The 19,502-nt window shown below is 40.1% G+C and overlaps 1 protein-coding gene across 3 annotated transcripts in view; it reads right to left on the bottom strand.

Moving 5' to 3' along the window:
* The window catches only part of KDM5A (lysine demethylase 5A), a 46,590-nt gene that overhangs the window by 9,550 nt on the left and 17,538 nt on the right, over window positions 1-19,502 (bottom strand). For 2 of the 3 annotated variants that reach the window (XM_057390080.1, XM_057390083.1), the window contains 16 exons: window positions 18,953-19,072; window positions 17,684-17,842; window positions 15,917-16,098; window positions 14,043-14,205; window positions 13,098-13,217; window positions 11,732-11,926; window positions 11,447-11,628; window positions 11,065-11,189; window positions 10,675-10,825; window positions 9,103-9,220; window positions 6,025-6,380; window positions 5,355-5,493; window positions 4,279-4,458; window positions 2,701-2,862; window positions 1,111-1,662; window positions 193-336 (listed from right to left, as the gene is read on the bottom strand). In XM_057390080.1, coding sequence (XP_057246063.1) covers window positions 193-336; window positions 1,111-1,662; window positions 2,701-2,862; window positions 4,279-4,458; window positions 5,355-5,493; window positions 6,025-6,380; window positions 9,103-9,220; window positions 10,675-10,825; window positions 11,065-11,189; window positions 11,447-11,628; window positions 11,732-11,926; window positions 13,098-13,217; window positions 14,043-14,205; window positions 15,917-16,098; window positions 17,684-17,842; window positions 18,953-19,072 — 3,048 coding nt within the window. The remainder of the gene's footprint in view (window positions 1-192; window positions 337-1,110; window positions 1,663-2,700; window positions 2,863-4,278; window positions 4,459-5,354; window positions 5,494-6,024; window positions 6,381-9,102; window positions 9,221-10,674; window positions 10,826-11,064; window positions 11,190-11,446; window positions 11,629-11,731; window positions 11,927-13,097; window positions 13,218-14,042; window positions 14,206-15,916; window positions 16,099-17,683; window positions 17,843-18,952; window positions 19,073-19,502) is intronic. The other variant, XM_057390081.1, reaches the window with a different exon arrangement.

The raw sequence follows: 19,502 nt of genomic DNA, 5'->3' as shown, positions 1-19,502 counted from the left end.
ATTACAAAACTTCACAGTATTTCAAAGAATGGAGACATTCAAATAAAAATCAGGAAGTACCTTTTCTGCCACAGGTGCTAGGGCAGAATATAGAAAGACATTTTAAGATAAAATAAATAATCTGAAGAAAATTAATGCAAGACAGCTGTTCTGGATTAATTCCATGCAGACAAACCACACTGGATTACYTACCTTTATGTCATAGCCATATGTCTCCCTGATGTCTTCATCAGAGTCTGTCTCTTCATCATCATAATCCAAAGTCTGTCGTGGGGATGAGGACACACTCCCTATCACTCTGTTAAAGGCTGACTGGTGAAAACTTGTCAAGTGTCCCTAAAAAACAGAATATGGAAATAAAACAGTAAAATTTCCAGAAAAAGCCGCAAAAACCTAAAGAGTTACTAACAAAGAAAACAGTGGTCCTTTTGGCCTGAGGATAACTGCCTGGACATCATTGAAAAGGTCAGTTACAGCAAGATATGCAAAAAGGTAGGTAAATAAAGTAAAAGGTAAGTAAAAGGTTTCATTACATTTTGATTCCCAGTTTTGTAACAATATTGACTAGAAAGATCTAGATACTGCTYTTCAGTGCTACAAATTATAGCTTCTCCAGCACAACCTGACCTCAGTCTCAGGGCGAAGAGGTCAACTATGGAATCATCAGTGTTTGCTGACGCTCCTCACTGAAATTTACCAACAAGACACTAATTTCCTAGGAATGACAATCCATGAGAAATTATAAATACTGATACCTTGGATTCTGTCAAGAGGAAAATGGAAGTTGGACATCAAAGCAGCAACTGCTTGACACACCTTCAGACCCGTACCCAGTGTCAGAGCTGACCTGATGTTTCTTACAAGCACCTKCAGCAGCTGCTATTGACAATCAGCACTGAGCAACAAACCTGTTCCTRCAGCAGCAACCCACCCTACAATAGCCAGCCAAAACCTGAGGAGCACCAAACTAAGAAGTGTAATGTAGTCCCGTGTAGTCCTCAGCTGTTCACTGCCCTCCCCTCTCCCTCAAGCTTCTCCAAGAAAAATAAGGCATTTTGACACATCRAATTAGGACAAGCACAGCAAAAAGCAAGATATTCCTATCCCTACCTGCAGGTCGGGGTTAGCTGCTGCTTTCTGTAGCTCTGCACTGATAATTTTCTCTGTTTTCTCCCGAGCTGCCTGCTCCACCATTCGCTGGCTGAGCACAGAGAGCTTGGCCAAAGCAGAGGACAATTCATCAGTGGCCAAGGCCTGCCGTGCTCGGTCCTGCCAGCTCATGGCTCGCTCTGTCAAGCACTGCAGGGCCTCCCCCTCCGGCAGCCGCACAGGCAGCTTCTGCAGGGACACCAACAGGGACAGGATGGTCTCCAGCCGTGGCCTGCGGGAACGCATGCACAGGGGACACAGGAACTTCACTTCCTTGGCCTGCCAGCTGGAGCCCTTCTTCTGAGAGCTTGTTTTGGGCAGGGGCACGCAGCCACTGTGAAACCAGTCCTTGCACAGCTCGCACTGCAGCATGAACCCACTGGCGGTTTTGCGGCAGATACAGAACTTGACTTCTTCRATTCGGTCCACCATGGTCATCTTGGCCAGGTTGGCTGCCCTGAGAGCATGCATGGCTTCAATTTCCTTCTGTTCCCGCTCCTTGAATAAAGCCACCTACCCAGCAAGGACAAAAAACACRTCATGACCTTCACGGGTAAGAGAGATCTCATTTTATTAGCAACACCAGAAAAGCAAAAACACCCAGCCAATCCCAACATATCAAGAGATCTAAAACTAGTCCAAAATTTAGGAACTGTGTAATCTAATTAAAACTTTATCTAAGATACCTCCTCCTCAATTGCTTATTACTCCCTAGAGTCCTTCTGACAAAGATGCTATCTAAACTTTAGATAACCTTCTTATAATCTACAAAGTTTCTGAAGTTCATAATTATATCTGTCATAAGGCCACCAGAARAACAGGTTTTGACTCCAGGAAAGAAGTCAGAATCTTTTCCCTTCATCAGTTTACTGACACAATGCAGCTAAGCATTGTTTCAGAAGCATCTGAGTGACCACACGTCTTCTGAAGCAACTTGCACTTCCTGAATGCTTCCATTCAGATAACTATAACCAAGCATACCACAGCAAAATAGATCGTGTATAAGCCATATTCATGAGCCTGCATATATTTTCTTTGTTCCCAGAGAAAGGGCAGCCAGATGACAACAAATTCTTCTGATAAGTGGCATGAATAACCTCCAAAAAAGAGGAACCAAAAAAACACTCTCTCCAGCCCAGTGTCCATGACCAAGCATTTGCAGGCTGCCCTCAAAACTGACCTAACCAAATGTGTTGGCATGTGACCTAACCAAATTGTTGGTACTGACTAAGGCAGAGCTGCACCTCATTATTTCAATGGGATTTCAATAAATGTTAATATTAGATGAGCATCCACAGATATTAACCAAGAGCATTTAAGTCTTACACATACCCAATGGTATTAAATACCAGCAGTTACACTCTGAACCGTGCTTCCCTTTACTTTCACTTTTTCACTATTCAAGCTGAACTACATTCTTGTGTCAAACACCGTATTATGAGATATCTGTTTCAGTGAAATTTATTTATCCGTTCTTCCCTACAATTTCTACACAGATTAGAGATGACTTAAGCCCAACAGCAGGAGACACCACCTTTCATTGCTCCTTACCACAGCTGCAGCATCCCTGGCYTCCTCCAGCCCATCCTCCAGTTCACTCAGGGATTCCAAGTCAAGATCTTTCTCCTTTTCCTTCTCCATCAACTCCTTTGCCCTCTTCCTCCTGTTCTTACTGCTCCCATAAACACCGATATCAGTTCGGGGGCTCAGAACCTGTAACCACCAAGACAACTCATCCTGTCAGAGCCAAGAATGCCAAGAAAAACTCAAAAAGGAATGACAACAATGTCAGCACAGAATAAGAACTACTCAACAATCTAACACCTTTGATACCTGTCAATTAATGCTAGGAAAAAGAGAATAAAGAGATAACGATAACAATATCTCATAGTTATGGAATTTGAATGTAATCAGCACCCCTGTGACACAGCGGGTCAAACTGAAAGCCCCTGTGTTTGCATTTTCATGATTAAATTACAGAATCTATTCAGATTACACTATCATACATATAGCTAACCAAAATACTACATGCAGCTAGATATCCATATTTTAACATTCAGTTCAAGGCCCTTTACCAATCACAAGTCTTAAAAATTATTTCATATTTACATCAGCAATTGAGTGCCTTAAAAAACCCTGWAAGTATGCTATAAGCCTTTTAATATCAGTATGAAAGGCTGCAAAGCACTTTTTAAGGACAAGAATAAAGCTTTAAGTCATCTTGACTAGTTGGAAGGCATACTTATATATGAAATTTAGCAAATTAAATTCAATATAGGAAAGTTCCAATTGCTGCATTTAGGAAAAATGCAAAACCAGAACATATTAAAAAACTAGTTAGGCAGAAGAATATAGAGAAAATATGTATCTAGAGTGTATCACAAAATGAACAAAAATCAGTGTGATGCTGCTGCAATAGGGAAGATCCCACTGCCAAACATTAAACATCAGYATCCCCTTTGAGACAAAAGATGTAATTACTGACTTCACATGGCACTAGGGAAAGTCACAGAGGATGCTGTCTGGATTTGGACATCTCACTAAAAGGGAAGACAAACTGCAGAGAATTAACAACGTTAGCGAATGAAAAATACAGCCTCTGAGAATGCAGCTGAACYGGAACTGTTTTCCTCAGGAAAGGGAAGCCTGTCAAGTAGATATGATAGATCTTCAAACACATCATTGATTTTTATTAAAACAAGGACAGAGACTACATTCACTGAAGTGAAATAAACAGTAACTGACTAATTTTTCTTAAACCGTTTATAAAATATCTAATCTATTTTCTTAGCATTTAAACAGTAAGGCAAAAACATCTATCAATTTGAGACAGGTCTATGTCCATTTCAGGCCTACATTTCTCTACAATTAGAAAAAATCCTTTTACTTTCCCTCTTTCTTCAAAAATAAGAGATGAGATTGTCTATGCATAAAACAAGACTAACCAGACTTTTTGCTTTTTCCATTCTTTTCACCTGAGAATAGGTGAAACTACATTCAATTCTGCAAAAGGAGCTGTAATTCAGTATTAAAAAAAACAGCTCTTTCCTTCCAGACCACTGACGGCCATGAGGATGAGTTTCTGATGGAGAAATGGGCTCTTCTGACAGAGAAGTACGTGTTGCTCACCTGCAGCAGACTGTAGCTGGAATTCTTCTTCAGGAAGGTCCTTCCTGTGCGCTCCCTCCAGGCACGAGCTGCAGCCACCTGGGACTCCAGCTGAGGCAGGGCATCGAGGCGCACTGGGATGGGGCGCCCTTTGGCAGACAAGCTCTCCAGCTGCTCCAGGTAGGCATAGTTGCTCCCATTCTGGAGTAAAATAAATTTTTTAAGCCAACAATTTTACCATTTTATCAGCTGCCAGCTTAATTTCAASACATACACTATTTTGTCACTGCCTAAAACAGAGTTCCATAGGAAAGGAGGRCAGTGCTTCAATTCACTGTTATTTTAAACAACTCTCTCATACAGTTCTTATTTTAACAGTCATTTTGACATGGCCAGCGGACTTAGGAAGTATGAAAACATTCCATTTCCAGACAGTTATCTGAAATGTTGTCTGCTTAACAGCAAGGTGTTATATCTGACAGTTGTATRGGGGCTGATGCAAAATCAATTGGGTTTCTCACTTCAACTCCCAATAAGTACCTGATAAGCAGCTGTAGTCCAGAGATAGTCTAGACACCTWAAAATATCACTGAACTCAGCATCAAGTGATGTGGGTAGACCAGTAAAAAGGGAGGTTACTGAACTAATTCACCTATTTCAGAAAATTCTGGCCACCAGTGGCATTAAATCTTACACCATTTTGGGAACTAAGAAAAAAAACAAAAAAACCGAAAACATTCCCACAGCCAGATCCAAAACTGAAGATCAGAGAGCATCCTCTGCTGCAGCTAAATATTTCCAGTGACAGTACACTGAACAGTTTCAAAACCAAATACCGTATCATAATGAATTTGCCAGCTTTTACATCCACTCTGAAATGCATGAAAGAAAGGGAAACAGAACTTGGATAGCCAGTGGGGAAACAAATGCACAAAAAGAAACAGAAACTCAAGTACACAAGCTCTGGTAAGCACATTTAACAGCCATAACAAGGCTTCTCTTCAGGTCACCTTTGTGAGSAGAGGTGCTAGGAATAAAAAACATATCTAAATAAAAGGGTGCAAGCACAAGGTTCCAGGCCCTGCTGTAACCCCTACCTGAATGGCCTCCACTTTGGCTGTCCAGTCTCTAGCCCGCTGCAGGGCTTCTTTCAGTGCCAGTACATTGGGTAGGTAAGCAGGGATGTTCTTTGCTTCATTCACGATGCCTTCCAGAGCCATCATACTTTGGCGTGGTCTAGAGTAAGAAAAACCCAATTYCAGCCTTCTCTCAAAATGCCACTCATCTAAAGCCATAAATTTGACAGGCTGGTGATGCAACTTCATCACTGCATTGCAGTGTAGGATACCATGGCTCTATGCTTGGAGGGGGCTACTGGCTACCAAGTAATAGGAGGTGAGAAAGCTGATTTACTTGGCACAATCAAGCTCAAAAGGGCACAGCATCACAACCCCTTAACGGCAAGAAAGCTATCTTGTGTAGCACACTCAGGGTTTTTTTGTTGAGGGGGATGAATAGCAAAGACAGCAGCAACACCCACAGCCTCCTGCCACTGTGYAACATAAGGAATCAATACTTCTGCAATTCTTCAATCTCAAATCCAACTCTTGAGCAGTCCAACTGTTGGGAGGTAAAAAAACCCCAAAAACAAAGTAACAAAGGCAACCACAGCTTCAAAGATCCAACTGGTCACCACACTTCTCAAAAGAGAATGACCAACACAAAAGTGCGTGACCTCTAAAAAACAGTTTGCAAAGGAATACTCACCTGGCCTGCAGGCAGACCTTGGCCTTCTCCTCCCACCTCTCTGAGACTGTGAGCAGCTCCTGCAGCTCAGCCATGGCTTTCTCTACAGCGTGATGTGGTGCCAAGCCCACACCTGAGTCAATGAGCTTCTTCATCACATCCAGGGTGACTCTCTGTGGATCCAAGAGGGTGGATCTCACCTCATCCAGCCACCGTGCCTGCTGCAGCTCTTGCTTCAACCTTGGCAGCTCAGGAAGTTCTACATAAAGGCCAGAGCCCATGTCTATCAACTCCTGCAGCTTGGAGGAGTCTGGGATCTCATCAATCATAGCTTCTTGAGCGCGCTCATGAAATTCTTCCACATCATCGAGCAGATTCTGAAGTAACACACAGCACAAATCAATTAGGAAAAAACACCCACAGAATCCAAAAGAAAATCCCACTGAGCAATCAGTCAGCTGTGAATGTGTATGTGATCATCACATCATCAGTCCGAGCTTCTACACACAATGCCAGCTAGCTGTCACAAGCCATCAAGTCTGACTGAAATTAAGTAACAGACCATCTAAACTTACTTGATGGCCTAATGTTTAATACCCTAGGCATATTAACTGCATCAAACTCTGCACCTAAAATAGTACAACTGCAAATGACTACAGCTTCCAACAAAACAGAATATTTAGCACTGCCCAGTCAATATTAATTTTAAAATAGTGGGGAAAAAAGGGACTTTGCAAACAGGTCATCATTTCAATAGTGTCAGGGGCATTACAGTAATGACAGCAATACAAAGCAGAAAAAAACATGCTGAAGAGAAATAACCAGCCAGAGATGTATGAGAAAATGAATTCCARAGACCATGAAAATAACAATGGAGAAGCTTGAAATTATTATTCCCCTAAAGCAGTACCACCATTTATAAGCATCAGGGCTTTATTGCACAAAAGAAAGAAATGAAAATGCAAAACCCTCTTATTAAAGGAGACAATTTCACAGAAATCCAACTGCACTGCWGCAGTTGTCCTCATCCTCATATTTTGCCACTGCAATGAAAAAAATCAAAGACAGCAAACAGACAGGAAAGAATCTCTGCAGGAGATTCATTCAAGGACATTCAGCCAGTATACTCAATTGATTCACCCCYAAGTCTCTTACAAAAAGACAGGCATTTCTGACAGCAAGTCGATGGCACAATGAGGAGCAAACCCTGCATTTCCTAACCCTTAGCTTACTGCCCTTTTTGGCTAATGCTGCTTTTCATGACTGTCTGGAAATCAGAAAGCATTTACATGAAAGAACAAGATCTACATTATAAAGATTTTGATTTAGGGAACACATTCTGAATGCTTCAGAGTGACAACGGTAAATTATTACAGTTTAATAATTACAATGCCTTTTGTGTTACAAAATACTCATCATCCAACATGACAATTATTTTGCTATTCATTATGATGGATAATTGCATTCAAATGCCATGCTAAAAGCTAGTGAGTGCTTAGGCATAAATGATCATTATTTGACTTCATTCAGAAACAAAAAGACTACAGTTTGTAATCAGTAAAATGATAATATTTGTTTATTGACTACTGATTATGCTGAAGCTTCAAGAACATGCACATGCCTCRGCAGAGTACTTGAAACAGAACCAGCTTCCTAATGCTGGGGGGTGGGGGAGGAGAGAGATGAGTTGGGAGAAAGTATTGGCCAAAAATACAAACTAAAACTGTTAAGTATTTACCATATGCCAGCAGCTCTTTCATCTACAAATTATGTTTTAATTAGAAACAGGTTTTAAATACACTAGAAACAAATATGCTCTTCTGAGAAAAATCTTACAGGTTCATGAACAGATCATAGAATTAATAAGTAATTAATAAGTATCAGKAAGTACTTTTGGACTGTATGTGGAAAGAAGCGTAGTAAAACCATCCTATCATATATAAGGATGAGAAAGCACTTTCTGCTCTATTAGCTGCTGGGAAACTAATTAAATAACACCTTTGAAGGACAGATTAGCATCAATAGGCCTGACAAACATGCATTCTACAGTCCTATAGTTTWCTGAAGTTTTCAGCAAAAACATGCCAATATTACAAAAACAATAGAAAATTCCAATATAAAATCTCTCTTATCAACACTGAAGTATCATGGAAAAGTTACTATAAAATCCATAAAAGAAGGACAAAGACTTAAGAAAAAGAGGCCTTCTCAAAAGTAACTTATTTTTTAACCATATGTTTGGTTGTGTAGCAGCAGCTGCACATACAGTAATGTTCAGAATTTTAGATCCTCCATCTAATACTATACAACACTCGTAAAACTGTACCAGCAGAAGATGCAGGTAAAAAGTGATTAACATACATCTCAAGAAGCATTTCTCTAGGCAAAAAATCTTCATTAATGACATTTCTAAAGAAGTTTTCCAGYAGTTAGTAGGTGAAATACTATTTAGTATTCCATCATCAGTGACAGAGAAACAAATTAAGATTGCTGCTGAAAACACTTGCCATGATGCAGAGTGCCAGAATGATAAATAATACTAGCAGCCAGGGGAATCAGTAAGCTCTGGATTACTTATTAGTCTAGATTCATTCACAGACAGGTGCCAAGATATATATGAAGGGCAAAAAATGCAGGTCATGCATACAGATTAARAAGGCTGTAGCCTAAAAATCAAGGCAGAGATGTGTTATCAAGGCTGAAATGTATTTATGGAATAACTGACAATGTGGCACTGCTTTCCTGCTCCCCTGAAAMAGCACCAATCTAACTTTCAGAGRTTTCTACAAAAATATATAAAGGGTWKGATTCAAAAAATTTCACCTCYACAGAGAGCATTAATGATGATGGAATAAGAGTAACTGTTTCAGAGATTTGAAACTGGGCTGCCTGGATAATGACAGGTGAAGGGGATCCTTTATCTTTGTTTAACTGCAGTGAGACCACGACATCTGACAATACCTGCTGCAACAGKTACCCTAAAAAAGTGCACCTATCCTCTACTCCAGGCAAAATTATCTGTCTACAAAAAACATACTTCCACAAAACCAGAACAAAGAAAAAAGCACAACTTCATCAGAGGAGCAGATGCAATCTTACCTTTACTTGTCGGGCCTGGCTGATAACACATGGCAAGCTGAACAACTGCTGTACAAATGCTTTAAGCTCCTCCATAGTCAGCTTGGTCCGTGTTCTTCCACTGTCTTGGCTCACTCTGCTGTACAAATGGGCAGAATTAGTATTCGATGAAAGGTAAGATGGTGATCCTTGGATTTATTCACAGTGTCAGAAAATATCAAGATTTGGAATCAATTGAGAAGTTACCAAAAACATTTCATCATTTAAGAACTCAAAAGGAAAAACCTAACCCAAACCAAACAAGAATCCCAAAATCTTAAAAACAGAATTAAGTACAATTCCCCTAAGAACCTTCAGGATAATTTACCCTGCCCTTTGGAGGTATGATTGTCCAGATGACTTTCAAATCGAGTTGTTACAAACAGGTAATAGAACATAGCTCCATCAAATATGTTTTAGGCAGCTCAAGAGCTGACTGCCATGCCAGGCACTGACAAAAAGCCTGACATATGTAACAGCAACAAGCTCTGAACACAGGTCTTATCTTCTAGTGCTTTCTCTCTTGTAGCCAGAGAACTACTGAAACTGGCCTTGCAGCAGARGACTGCTATTGAGTGGGACAGGTTCTGCAAAGACATTTCCATTAAACATCACTTGAAGTAAGTGTAACAAGCCCAGTGAATAGAGTAAAARACTTAAAAGTGACACAGTGCACAAATTAAATACTTGGTGTAAGATCACTGGCAGGCACCACTTCAAAAGTACAACAGATTTCAAACACTGAAGAGCTGTTCCCTACTAATGAATCTACATTTTAATACCATAGAAATAGTAAAGAAAAGAATTCTATCTTTCAATTAAGGACTTACATAAAATTGTAAATGTAAAATGTAGATTAATTATTAAATATAATTACACACCAGCTAAAACCTGAGAGGAGAAAAAAGAAACCCGCAGACTTTGACTTGCTTCAACAGACAGCGAGGGGGACTGGTGGCTGCAGCAGACCTGCTATGCCCCCAAAATTCCTGGGTGAGGGCAAAGGGGGCACAGGGCTCTAAGGTACAGGGCTGAGGGAGGGGACACTTAGCAATGTCACACCAGCATTCTGTCACCAGTCCAACCCCAAACTGCCACAGCACGAGAAGCTGCACAAAAAGGTACAAACTACCCCTTCCTATGGAAACTCAACTTCCAAGAGAAGGGAAAGATCCAATACAACATTGGGCACAACTTCACAGCTACCAATTACCCATTTTTTGGGTTTATTCATAATGAGATGGATAAGGCACAGACTTTCTTTTGCTGCATCTGACCATTAGTTTATTGCTGCMTTGAACCCTGCCAAATTGCTCTGATTGAACACTTGTTTTTTAATTTGCTTTTTTAACAACCTTATCCTTTCTATAAATGTGATCCCTCTCCAGGTGCTAAATATGAACCTAAATGTTATAGAAGCAGCTGAATGTGACCTTTATAATTAGACTGCCTAGCACTGTTCAAAATTTCAAAATCTTCCTCCAACCTMAATTTTGTAAAATATTTTCAATTAGCATACAACAGCCCTTAAATGTATATACAAGCCTGTCCTACCTGTGTTTTTGCTTTTTGCTCAGAAGCAGCTGTGCTACTGAAGCACAGGTCTCTGCTTCTTTCACAGCATCTCGGAGCCTGCGGAAAAGATCATTCTCGGGGTATTTCCTATCTTCAGCATCYTCCAACATTACTCTCAGCTCAATCACATCTGTAACAAGAGTACATAGATAATTTGTACACAGAGGTTTTAAGATTGATTCAAAGGCCKTCAATGAAGGCTCCACAGGGGTAGTTCAATTTGAAATACACAATGGTAMTTTACATTACACTCTTCCATTAGCTCATTTTTTTCCAATACACAAAAACCAGCATTTCTCTCATTAAATGAGAGCACAGAACACATGCAGGGGTTTCAGGACATCCCACTATGAATGACAGAAGTCTGACCTTTCTTGTGGTTGAGATTGGCAGATAGAGCCTCTGTAACTCTACTGACCCAAGTGTCATAAGACTGTGCTCTAACTTTCACTCCATACAACAAAGAAGGAAGGTCTTCTAGTGGATAGCGGTACCTGAAGGTATGGAAAGAAAAGACATAAAAAGTATTAACTCCCACATGAAAGTCAARATATTGCTAATATGAATTTTTTCCAGCTACATCAAGGCCAGAGAAGCAGAACACGTACAATATCTGTTTGCCTGGGAACCAAGAAACAAGATAAAAATATTCCTTAAATAACWGACAAGAGAAGTGTGACCAAATACATTTGGCCACTGGTGTACAGAAAATTATTAGATATGGAAGTAGGGAGAAMAAAATCCTGGGTACCTTAGACACTTCTTCTGCATGGGACAGGGACATAAATCAGAAGGATGGTAYAAGCACACCAGACGCTCGGGATTACAGGAACACGTAAGAGCTGACAAGAAGCATGTCGTTCTGCAAGCTGTGCACTGGCGTTCATCATCTGGAACCAGTTCAAACACCTCTTCYTCAGACATCAACACTCCCTGGCAAAAAAAATTAGCCACTTGTTCAAAAATTCTAATGCAGGCAGGGGGAGGGGGAAGCCAAAGTTCTTTTGCAAGCAAAGGGTTGCCTTCTATTACTCACCATCTGTACAACTGACTCCCTCAGCCGTGTCTCTTCCTCTATCAAGAGAGTCATCTCCTTGCAGACCATGGCAGCCAGCCCAACATCCAGGCACTCTGGATCTGCAGCCATCTTGAAGATCAGCTCTTCATGGGAGAAAACACAGTGACGTCCCAGCCTTCGGTAGTGACTCACACACTGACGCCCAATGGGAAGCTACAGAAAATCACATCATCATCATTCAGGGGGAAAAAAAAATCATCTCTCAGCTTCCCTTTTCCTTCCTTTGACAAAATCTGTTGTGTTTGATGGGACAGAGCTAATTATAACAACCTTAAATCATGTCACAGGTGAGGACAAAGAAGGTATCATTGCTGGAAAGGGGCATCTTCCACAAGCTTATGCAYCTAACGTACAGACCAAAGTTTAAGAGTTGTCCTAAGCTCTTTTTACTTCAGTGGAAAGAAACTGCCACCAAAGAGAAGTCATCAGGTCTATGCTAAGATGAATGTCCTCTGGATATTACCATGCTTGGACATAGAAATTCAACATAAGATTCCTAGAATTAACCAAAACTGGTATTACTCAGGCCTTTGAAAGCAAAAAGATGCTAAATGAATTTGCCACGTATATTTCTGGTTATTACATCTTTGCATAAGCAAAGGAAATTTCATGTGGTTGGTGCAAGTTTAGCAGTTTTTCACAGAGGCTACACACGTATTACATAATGAGCATTGGAGAAAAAAAAAAGAGCACTGACTCACTGCCCATCCTGCAGACAATTTTTCTGACAAATGAATACAAGCCTCTGAAAAAGGGCTAAAACTTGCATTTGTAGTTTAAAAAAAGAAGCTAGAGAAAGACAAACTAGAGATGAGATCATAGCTTCCAACTGTAAACCCTGGACAGTAAMAGAATACTCCTTTGACAATTTCCTTAACAACTCACATAAGCTATGCACTGATGTAGCACAGCTATTAGAACAGCACTAATAAGATTAAAGGCACAATGAGCTGGCACAAAGTAAGAACAAAGATCTATCTCCAGTATGCAAATGACAACAGCACTTCAAGAGAGGATATGGACCTGTATCAAATTCAGAAAGTRGCATCRGAGAAATACTAGCTAAAGCTACTAYAAGATGTCACTTTTTGGTTCATCAATAATTAAAAAGGAAGAACACATGCCAAAGTTTCAGGATGAAGCTACTTAAAATTATGTGCTCCCCAAAATTAGTTTGTATGATTGAAACTCCCCTGAATTTTTAACTGCTGCCCCAAGAACTATAACCATATAAAATATACTATTTAACTGAAAATACTATTCAGGTAGTTAAGCTACTAACACAACACTTGCAGAGAMAGCAAATATATACAACAGAACAGACCCAGTCAGCAGTGCAGAAGTTCACAGCTTCAGCAAAGTTATATCCCTGGTTAAATCCAGAGTGATAGGCACGAGGAAAGGTCACAACAAACTCGCCAGCACACTGATTGGTCCTGAAAACCTAATAAAGGATAAAGGAAAGAAAAAATATGTAACATGCAACAGCTTAAGACACAAAAATATAAAATATTTGARCACCACTTTCTGTACCTATAGAACACCACAGGCAATACAGAGTTCCCCAGCCACAGTGAGGATTGTTTCTGCCTTCTWAATATGAATTCTCAATTTACAGCCTTATTCAGAAAAAATCTGAATACATAAACCAGCAGCTGAAAATTGTCTTTATGAATCCCAAAAGGGATGTTTCATGTCTATCATCATTCAATCCACTGCACCACAAAGTGCAAAAGCTTCTGTAAAGTTTATGGTTTGCTTTTAAGRGGTATTTGCCAGGGAAGCAGTTTATCCTGAGACAAAAGCAAATGACAGTGACCACTGCTTAGAGGTCTGCAGTGAATTATGTTTGGTCAGAAAAGCATTTTGTAATGCTGAGATTTCTACTGAATATCCAACAAGTTTTTTACTGTCAACAGCTTTTAAAAGTATTTCAGACAAACCTGCTGTTACACAAGGGAAGAGATTTTTTTTTTTATTAAAAATTAAGTGTAATACACAGCATATGCTTATTCTAGAAGGTATTTTATGTAAGAAGCATGGCATACTCACTTCTGTTACAAGATAATTTAAATTTCCTGGTTGGTCTAGAGCAGTCTAGAAAACAGCTTTGAAAAACACCCCGTAAGTAATGAATTGAATATGCAAATGTCCATCATAAAAAYTCTTCAGAGTTATGCCAAACCATTRTTATACAAATCTGGCAAAGAATGAAAAAAAGAGAGCACATAGAAGTACTTATGTAAAGAAATGCTTGTGTGATACTCACTGGTACACCATGTTCCATCAGCACATTGGGGTTCATAATAGTGACCARCTGGTGCAGGAGATCAGGCTGGGATTCAAACAGCTCTGGAGCCAATTCCTTCATCACATCTTCCAGCTGCTCTGCTGCATGAGAGGGCACACCATACCAAGTCTTCGGCTCTCCCCTACCAAAACATGACCACAGGAATGAACACGAGTGAGACGGAACTGAAGGTGCCACTAAACTGCAAAGCACACCTCACATCTTGCAGCASTGTCCTCACAAGCCACTTTACGTCTACATTAAAAAAACCTTCTTTAATCAACAAGCATCTTCCCCAGGATGTACTATTCTGATCTGAAAAAAATCAGTTACACTCCAACACAAATCTCAACATACCTGGCAGTAGATTTGCCTTGACAAACCTAATGTGGAAGATAATTATCAGTTACCATGCTCCAAAAGGGTAAAAYGGCCAATTATTTTCCTTCAGGAAAAAGGAATTAAGTTTAATAAATAAAACCCCGGCTATCACAGCTACAGTTTAAGTGATATCATGGTACTCCTCCACTCAATTAGGCCTGGAGCAGTCACAGTCCTAAAACCAACAGGACAGTGTAACAGCCAGGGGAGCAAAATACATGCAATCTTTCTAATATTCATGACTAATTACTAAAAACCTGTGATCCACTGGACTATTACGGACTATTAAGGCCAAATAACATGAATTAGTTAAGTATGATGGAACAAAAAGATTAATAAGACCAAAACTAAACAATGACTCAAGCACTATTCCAGTCCTTTTTTAACCACAATCAATTGTAATGACCTTGCATCTACAGTGCTGAGACTTAATTTTAAAATACATTTTATTTAGTACAAGCAGTAGACTGCTGAAATATCTGAAATAGTTTCCACCGCACTATGTGAATGTATAATCCCAGAAGGCCGAGGAGCCCGGGAGCAGCATTGCCTGCGGTTCCAGCGGGCTGCAGTGCCACCTGCTGGCAGCACAGCGCAGGGACACCCCGGCAAATCCCGGCTGCGCATCCATCCCGCGCTGCTGGAATTCTCCAGCGGGCACAAACCCCTCACATACTGACCCAGTTAACAGCACGCTGAGGACAATAACTGAACTTGAAACAAAATTAATTCCCTTCCTGAGCCTGCGGATCAGACCTTACTAGCAAACATGCTCCTTCAAAGATGTGCAATTACGGTTTGAAGGCCATCAGCTCATCTCTCCCAGATGTACAGCAAACTTTCTAAAGCTGCCCACAGCTTCYCCCTTCCTCCTCCCTGCTTCATTCTCTGGGACAGAATCTGATGAACTGGGAAGACTGCAATGCCAATAGTTAATCTGTCACGAGCCTTCTATTCAAAAGCTGAATGCCACAATACTTCTGGAACTGTTCCAAAAGGCAGAATTACTTCCAAATTTCTCTTTACGAGGAGTATTTCTGTGTGCATGTGGATCTGCAGCTGAACAGACAACTCTGATGCCTTTAAAAGCAATGAGACAGCAAACTGCGCTTCCAGCACTGACACAACCCAATTTTAAATCATAAAGCAGTGAGCCAGTGAACGATAACACAGTTCTAAACAAAAAAGGTTCCTTAAATAAGWTGGGTCCTGTAAAGCATGATTTTACCATGACACTGCAATGTTGGCCACACAAGAAGAATATTTCATCAGTTAATGAAAAGCACTATAACATGGTTTAAAAATGTAATTCACTTTTAATCAGGCACAGCTAAGAATACGGACCACTCACCACATTCAGCTTTTTATTTACAAATGTCCTCAGTGTGCAGAGGCACTTGCAAGTAGAACTACAAACTTCCTAAAGCAAACAGGGCACAGTGTAAGGTAGATGCACAAAGGACAGCCCATACCAATGCAAGTAGTTGATGGAATAGCTCCAGTGATCTTCAATATGCCAGCAAAACGAGGAGAAGCACATCCCTACATACAGCCAGGGCACCTTCATGCCAGAGATGTCTGCATTGATGTGAGCAAGGACTGATTGTTCTAGGATGGGCATGTTGTTCAAGTTCCAACCAGAAAGAGCATAATCCTGCCAAAAGAAGGACAAAATTTGAACAAATCGGAAGAACATAAGGGCACGAAGTACAGAAAAGGAAAGTACAAGGAAAAGATCAGTCTATCCATTTCTATAGGAGATAGTGGGACGTTTCCTGCAACACTGGAACATCAAAACCAGACATAATTCCTTAAATACCTTAATTATCAAATAATCAAATATTTTAATACCAATCTTAGTGTTTCAACATAGCCTATCTTCTTTGGATCAAGGCTTAGACACTCAGGTTTTGACTTCTTCCCCATCCCAAGATTGCAGATTTCATGGTTTTCTGGTGGAACAAAATACCAGCAAAACCAGCAGAAGAACTAAAGACAGAAGTCTCCWATAATACAGGACAACTTCAATTGGAAGCAACACAGTGAATCTTACTATTTCCACTCCTTTAACATCTGTTTTACCACTCTGCAGTTCATGTGGATCTACTTTATAAATTACTTTAGAAAGTTTTCTCAAGAAATTCCTACACACTCATTTTTGAGAGGACAGCATCACTTTTTAAGCACTCCCACCCCTTTACTTTCAAATACACACAATTTATTAAAAAAATTATAATCCAGACAGCCTTAAAAGCCCGCTACTGTACTTTAGCATTAATCTACTTTCCACTTTTATGAAAGCTGTTAAGCACAGATTGACTGGCGTTTTAGATATATCCCATAGCTGCTGAAAGGAATGGTCAGGCCCTCAGYTCAGCCAAAAATTGCTGCTGTTTCCTTTGCTCTGACACTACAAAGTCAATGCAGTGAGTCAGAACACCTAAGTGAGCTGGTTACGAATTTTTTTAATTACTGCCTTCATAAAAATAGATAAACAGTTAGTGACTACCTTCATACAAACAGATAAACAATCAGTACTGACTCACTAAACAGCTACACAATCACTGCAAAGATACACATGGCAAAGGTGCAGGAATGGGTGGGAGACAACAGTGAGCAGGATTCAGAGAGCAGTATAAATTGATTTGGAGCCGTGTAATCAGAAAATCACACCTTTACTCTAATTTTACCTGAATTTAAACATACAAGCCGCAAGAAAATTGCTTTGCTACAGTAAGATTTGAGAGAAAATAGGTAATACACTTAMCAGATGTTCCTTATAATATTTTCATGATTGAATGCTGTACCTACATCTTTTCATTTTTACAGCATGCACAGAGAAACAAGCTAAATCAAATTAGTTTGTTTCACCCATTAAGAACCTCCTAAGGAGTACAGAATCATGCCTCTGTAGCTAACTATAAAGAAAAGGCTTGGAACAAGAAAAAAAAWAAATCACTGAATAGTCTCCTAATACTCAGACAAACTGCAACAACTTGCACATCATTGCCTGTTAAGATGAAGTGATAGAAAACAGGTGTGACTTACCAGCAACCAAATCTACAAAAGAATCTCAGATATCAGATTAATGCCCTGCTCAAAAGGAATGTCAAGTACATGCAAAAACATGAAACAAGTTCCTCATGAAAAAAATCCACGCTTATTTCTGACCTAAATTCTTAACGTGAAATCTTATGCAGAGCAAAGAATGGGGTCAGTTTGCATATCCTGTTCCTCACCTCCTCCTCTGGCATCAGCTTTCGTCGGCCATCCTTCACTGGGAAGCCACTCCCAAAGTCCTTGGATGAGATATCAGCCCCATATTCCACAATAACATCTTCTTCTATGCTGCTCACTAATCGCCAGAATTCTTTTTCTACAAGCTCAGTGGGAACCATCTGAAAGCAGAAGAGATGCTATGGTATGTGCAGATAACAAAAATTATCATTTTATCATTCAAGCAATAAATCACAACYAAATCCCAATTAATTTTCACACATCAAGGTCACTCCCCCTCTCCCCTTCAAAGTCATTGTTTGGTCTGTATTCTTTCACAGTGTTTCAGAAATAGGATTCCATGTTTCAGAAATAGGATAATACCATATCATGAGGGAAGAAATAAACAAAAAGATGGAATCACCAGAAGWACAGCAAAAAAGAAGAGAGAGAGGAGACAGCTATCAGAAGTCAAGCAGCAAAGAGAGCAAACCAGCATGCAAATTACAAACTACTTCAGGGGATAATGACCAGGATTTCTAAGAAAATTCAGATATAACATTGTGTTCAGSGGTTTAATCTTCATATAACTCATTATTATTCTTACTTCTATGTATTTATTTATGAAGCTTATTCTTAAAACAAGCTTTATTCCTTGCCCCAAAGTTGTATCATAAATTGGAGTCCTTAAAAGGTAGAGGCTTTACCAAGAATGTCCATAAATTACTGAAGAACCATGCAGCATGCCATCTACAGGACAGTGGAACTGTGTAAGTGTGCCAAAGCAGAAAAGCTAGTTTTAAAAATGATGCTGTGATGCAGAACAAAAAAAAAAAAAACCCAAAACCCTGTCATTATCAGACAGACTCAGTCTATTGACCTGCCTACAAGAAAAGACTGTAAGAGGAAGGAAAACAATGATTTATCCTCTGGACAAACTAAACCAAGAAAAAAGGCATAAGAAGGGCATAAGAAGGGCAGGGGAAGGACCTTTTGCCAAACAAGAGCAAGATACTCAGTTCAGTTTATCAAAAAGGGCAAGAACTTTTAACTAGAGTATGCCCAATACAGTAAACCCTAACAAGCAATGAAGCTGTCTGTCTATTGCAGGAAAAGGGTAAAATAAAGTGGAAATGAAACCAGATGCCAACATGCTAAATAATTTGTTTACATGTTTGAAGCTTATGATGCCTCTTTARAGAAGGCTAAGATGCCTTAGCAAAAATCCAGGATCAGCTGAAACCTCTTCTCTTTTTCCCTTACAAGGAATCCCAACAAAAGCTGAAACTCACATGGACCGGCATGTTGAAATAATCAGACTTGAAGTTATCAGCCATTTCACCAAAGCTCTGGAGAGTATACTCCCTGACAGCTTGTTCAAATCCAAAGGCCTCACGGGGTTTGTTGCATTCCTAGGAGAGAGAACATAAAAATAYTGTTCCCTGCAGCAGACTCTGACACAGTTACATTTTTAGCAAAAAGCCCTAGTGTCCATCTGAGTCCTTCCCCAGCACAATAAGCTACCAGTTTTGAGAGCTTTTCCAGCCGAGGCAGTGCTACCACAACGGAAACAGACCCAGAATTAATGGCACAGAAGCTAATCTAACACTGTAACCCCAGWGCTGCACACTTCTGCTTTCCTGTCCAAAGCTGCATTTCATCAGCTACCACTGCCAGCCACAGAGCAAGACTGTGCACGAGATGCTTCAGCAGCCATAGGAGGTTTCTGTAGACACAGTGGATTCAAGCACCTGCAGAATAACTGCACAGGAACAAACCCCCCAAGTGTTTCAGTCTGATCAAGTCAGCAAACCATCAACACATTTGACACTGTGAAAATAT

The sequence above is a fragment of the Malurus melanocephalus genome, unplaced genomic scaffold, assembly GCF_030028575.1.
Source record: "Malurus melanocephalus ecotype Western Australia unplaced genomic scaffold, MMel_1.1 scaffold_22, whole genome shotgun sequence".
NCBI classification, from domain to species: Eukaryota; Metazoa; Chordata; class Aves; order Passeriformes; family Maluridae; genus Malurus; species Malurus melanocephalus.
The sequence above is the reverse complement of the archived record's forward strand: the minus strand, read 5'-3'. Positions and strand labels throughout refer to the sequence as shown.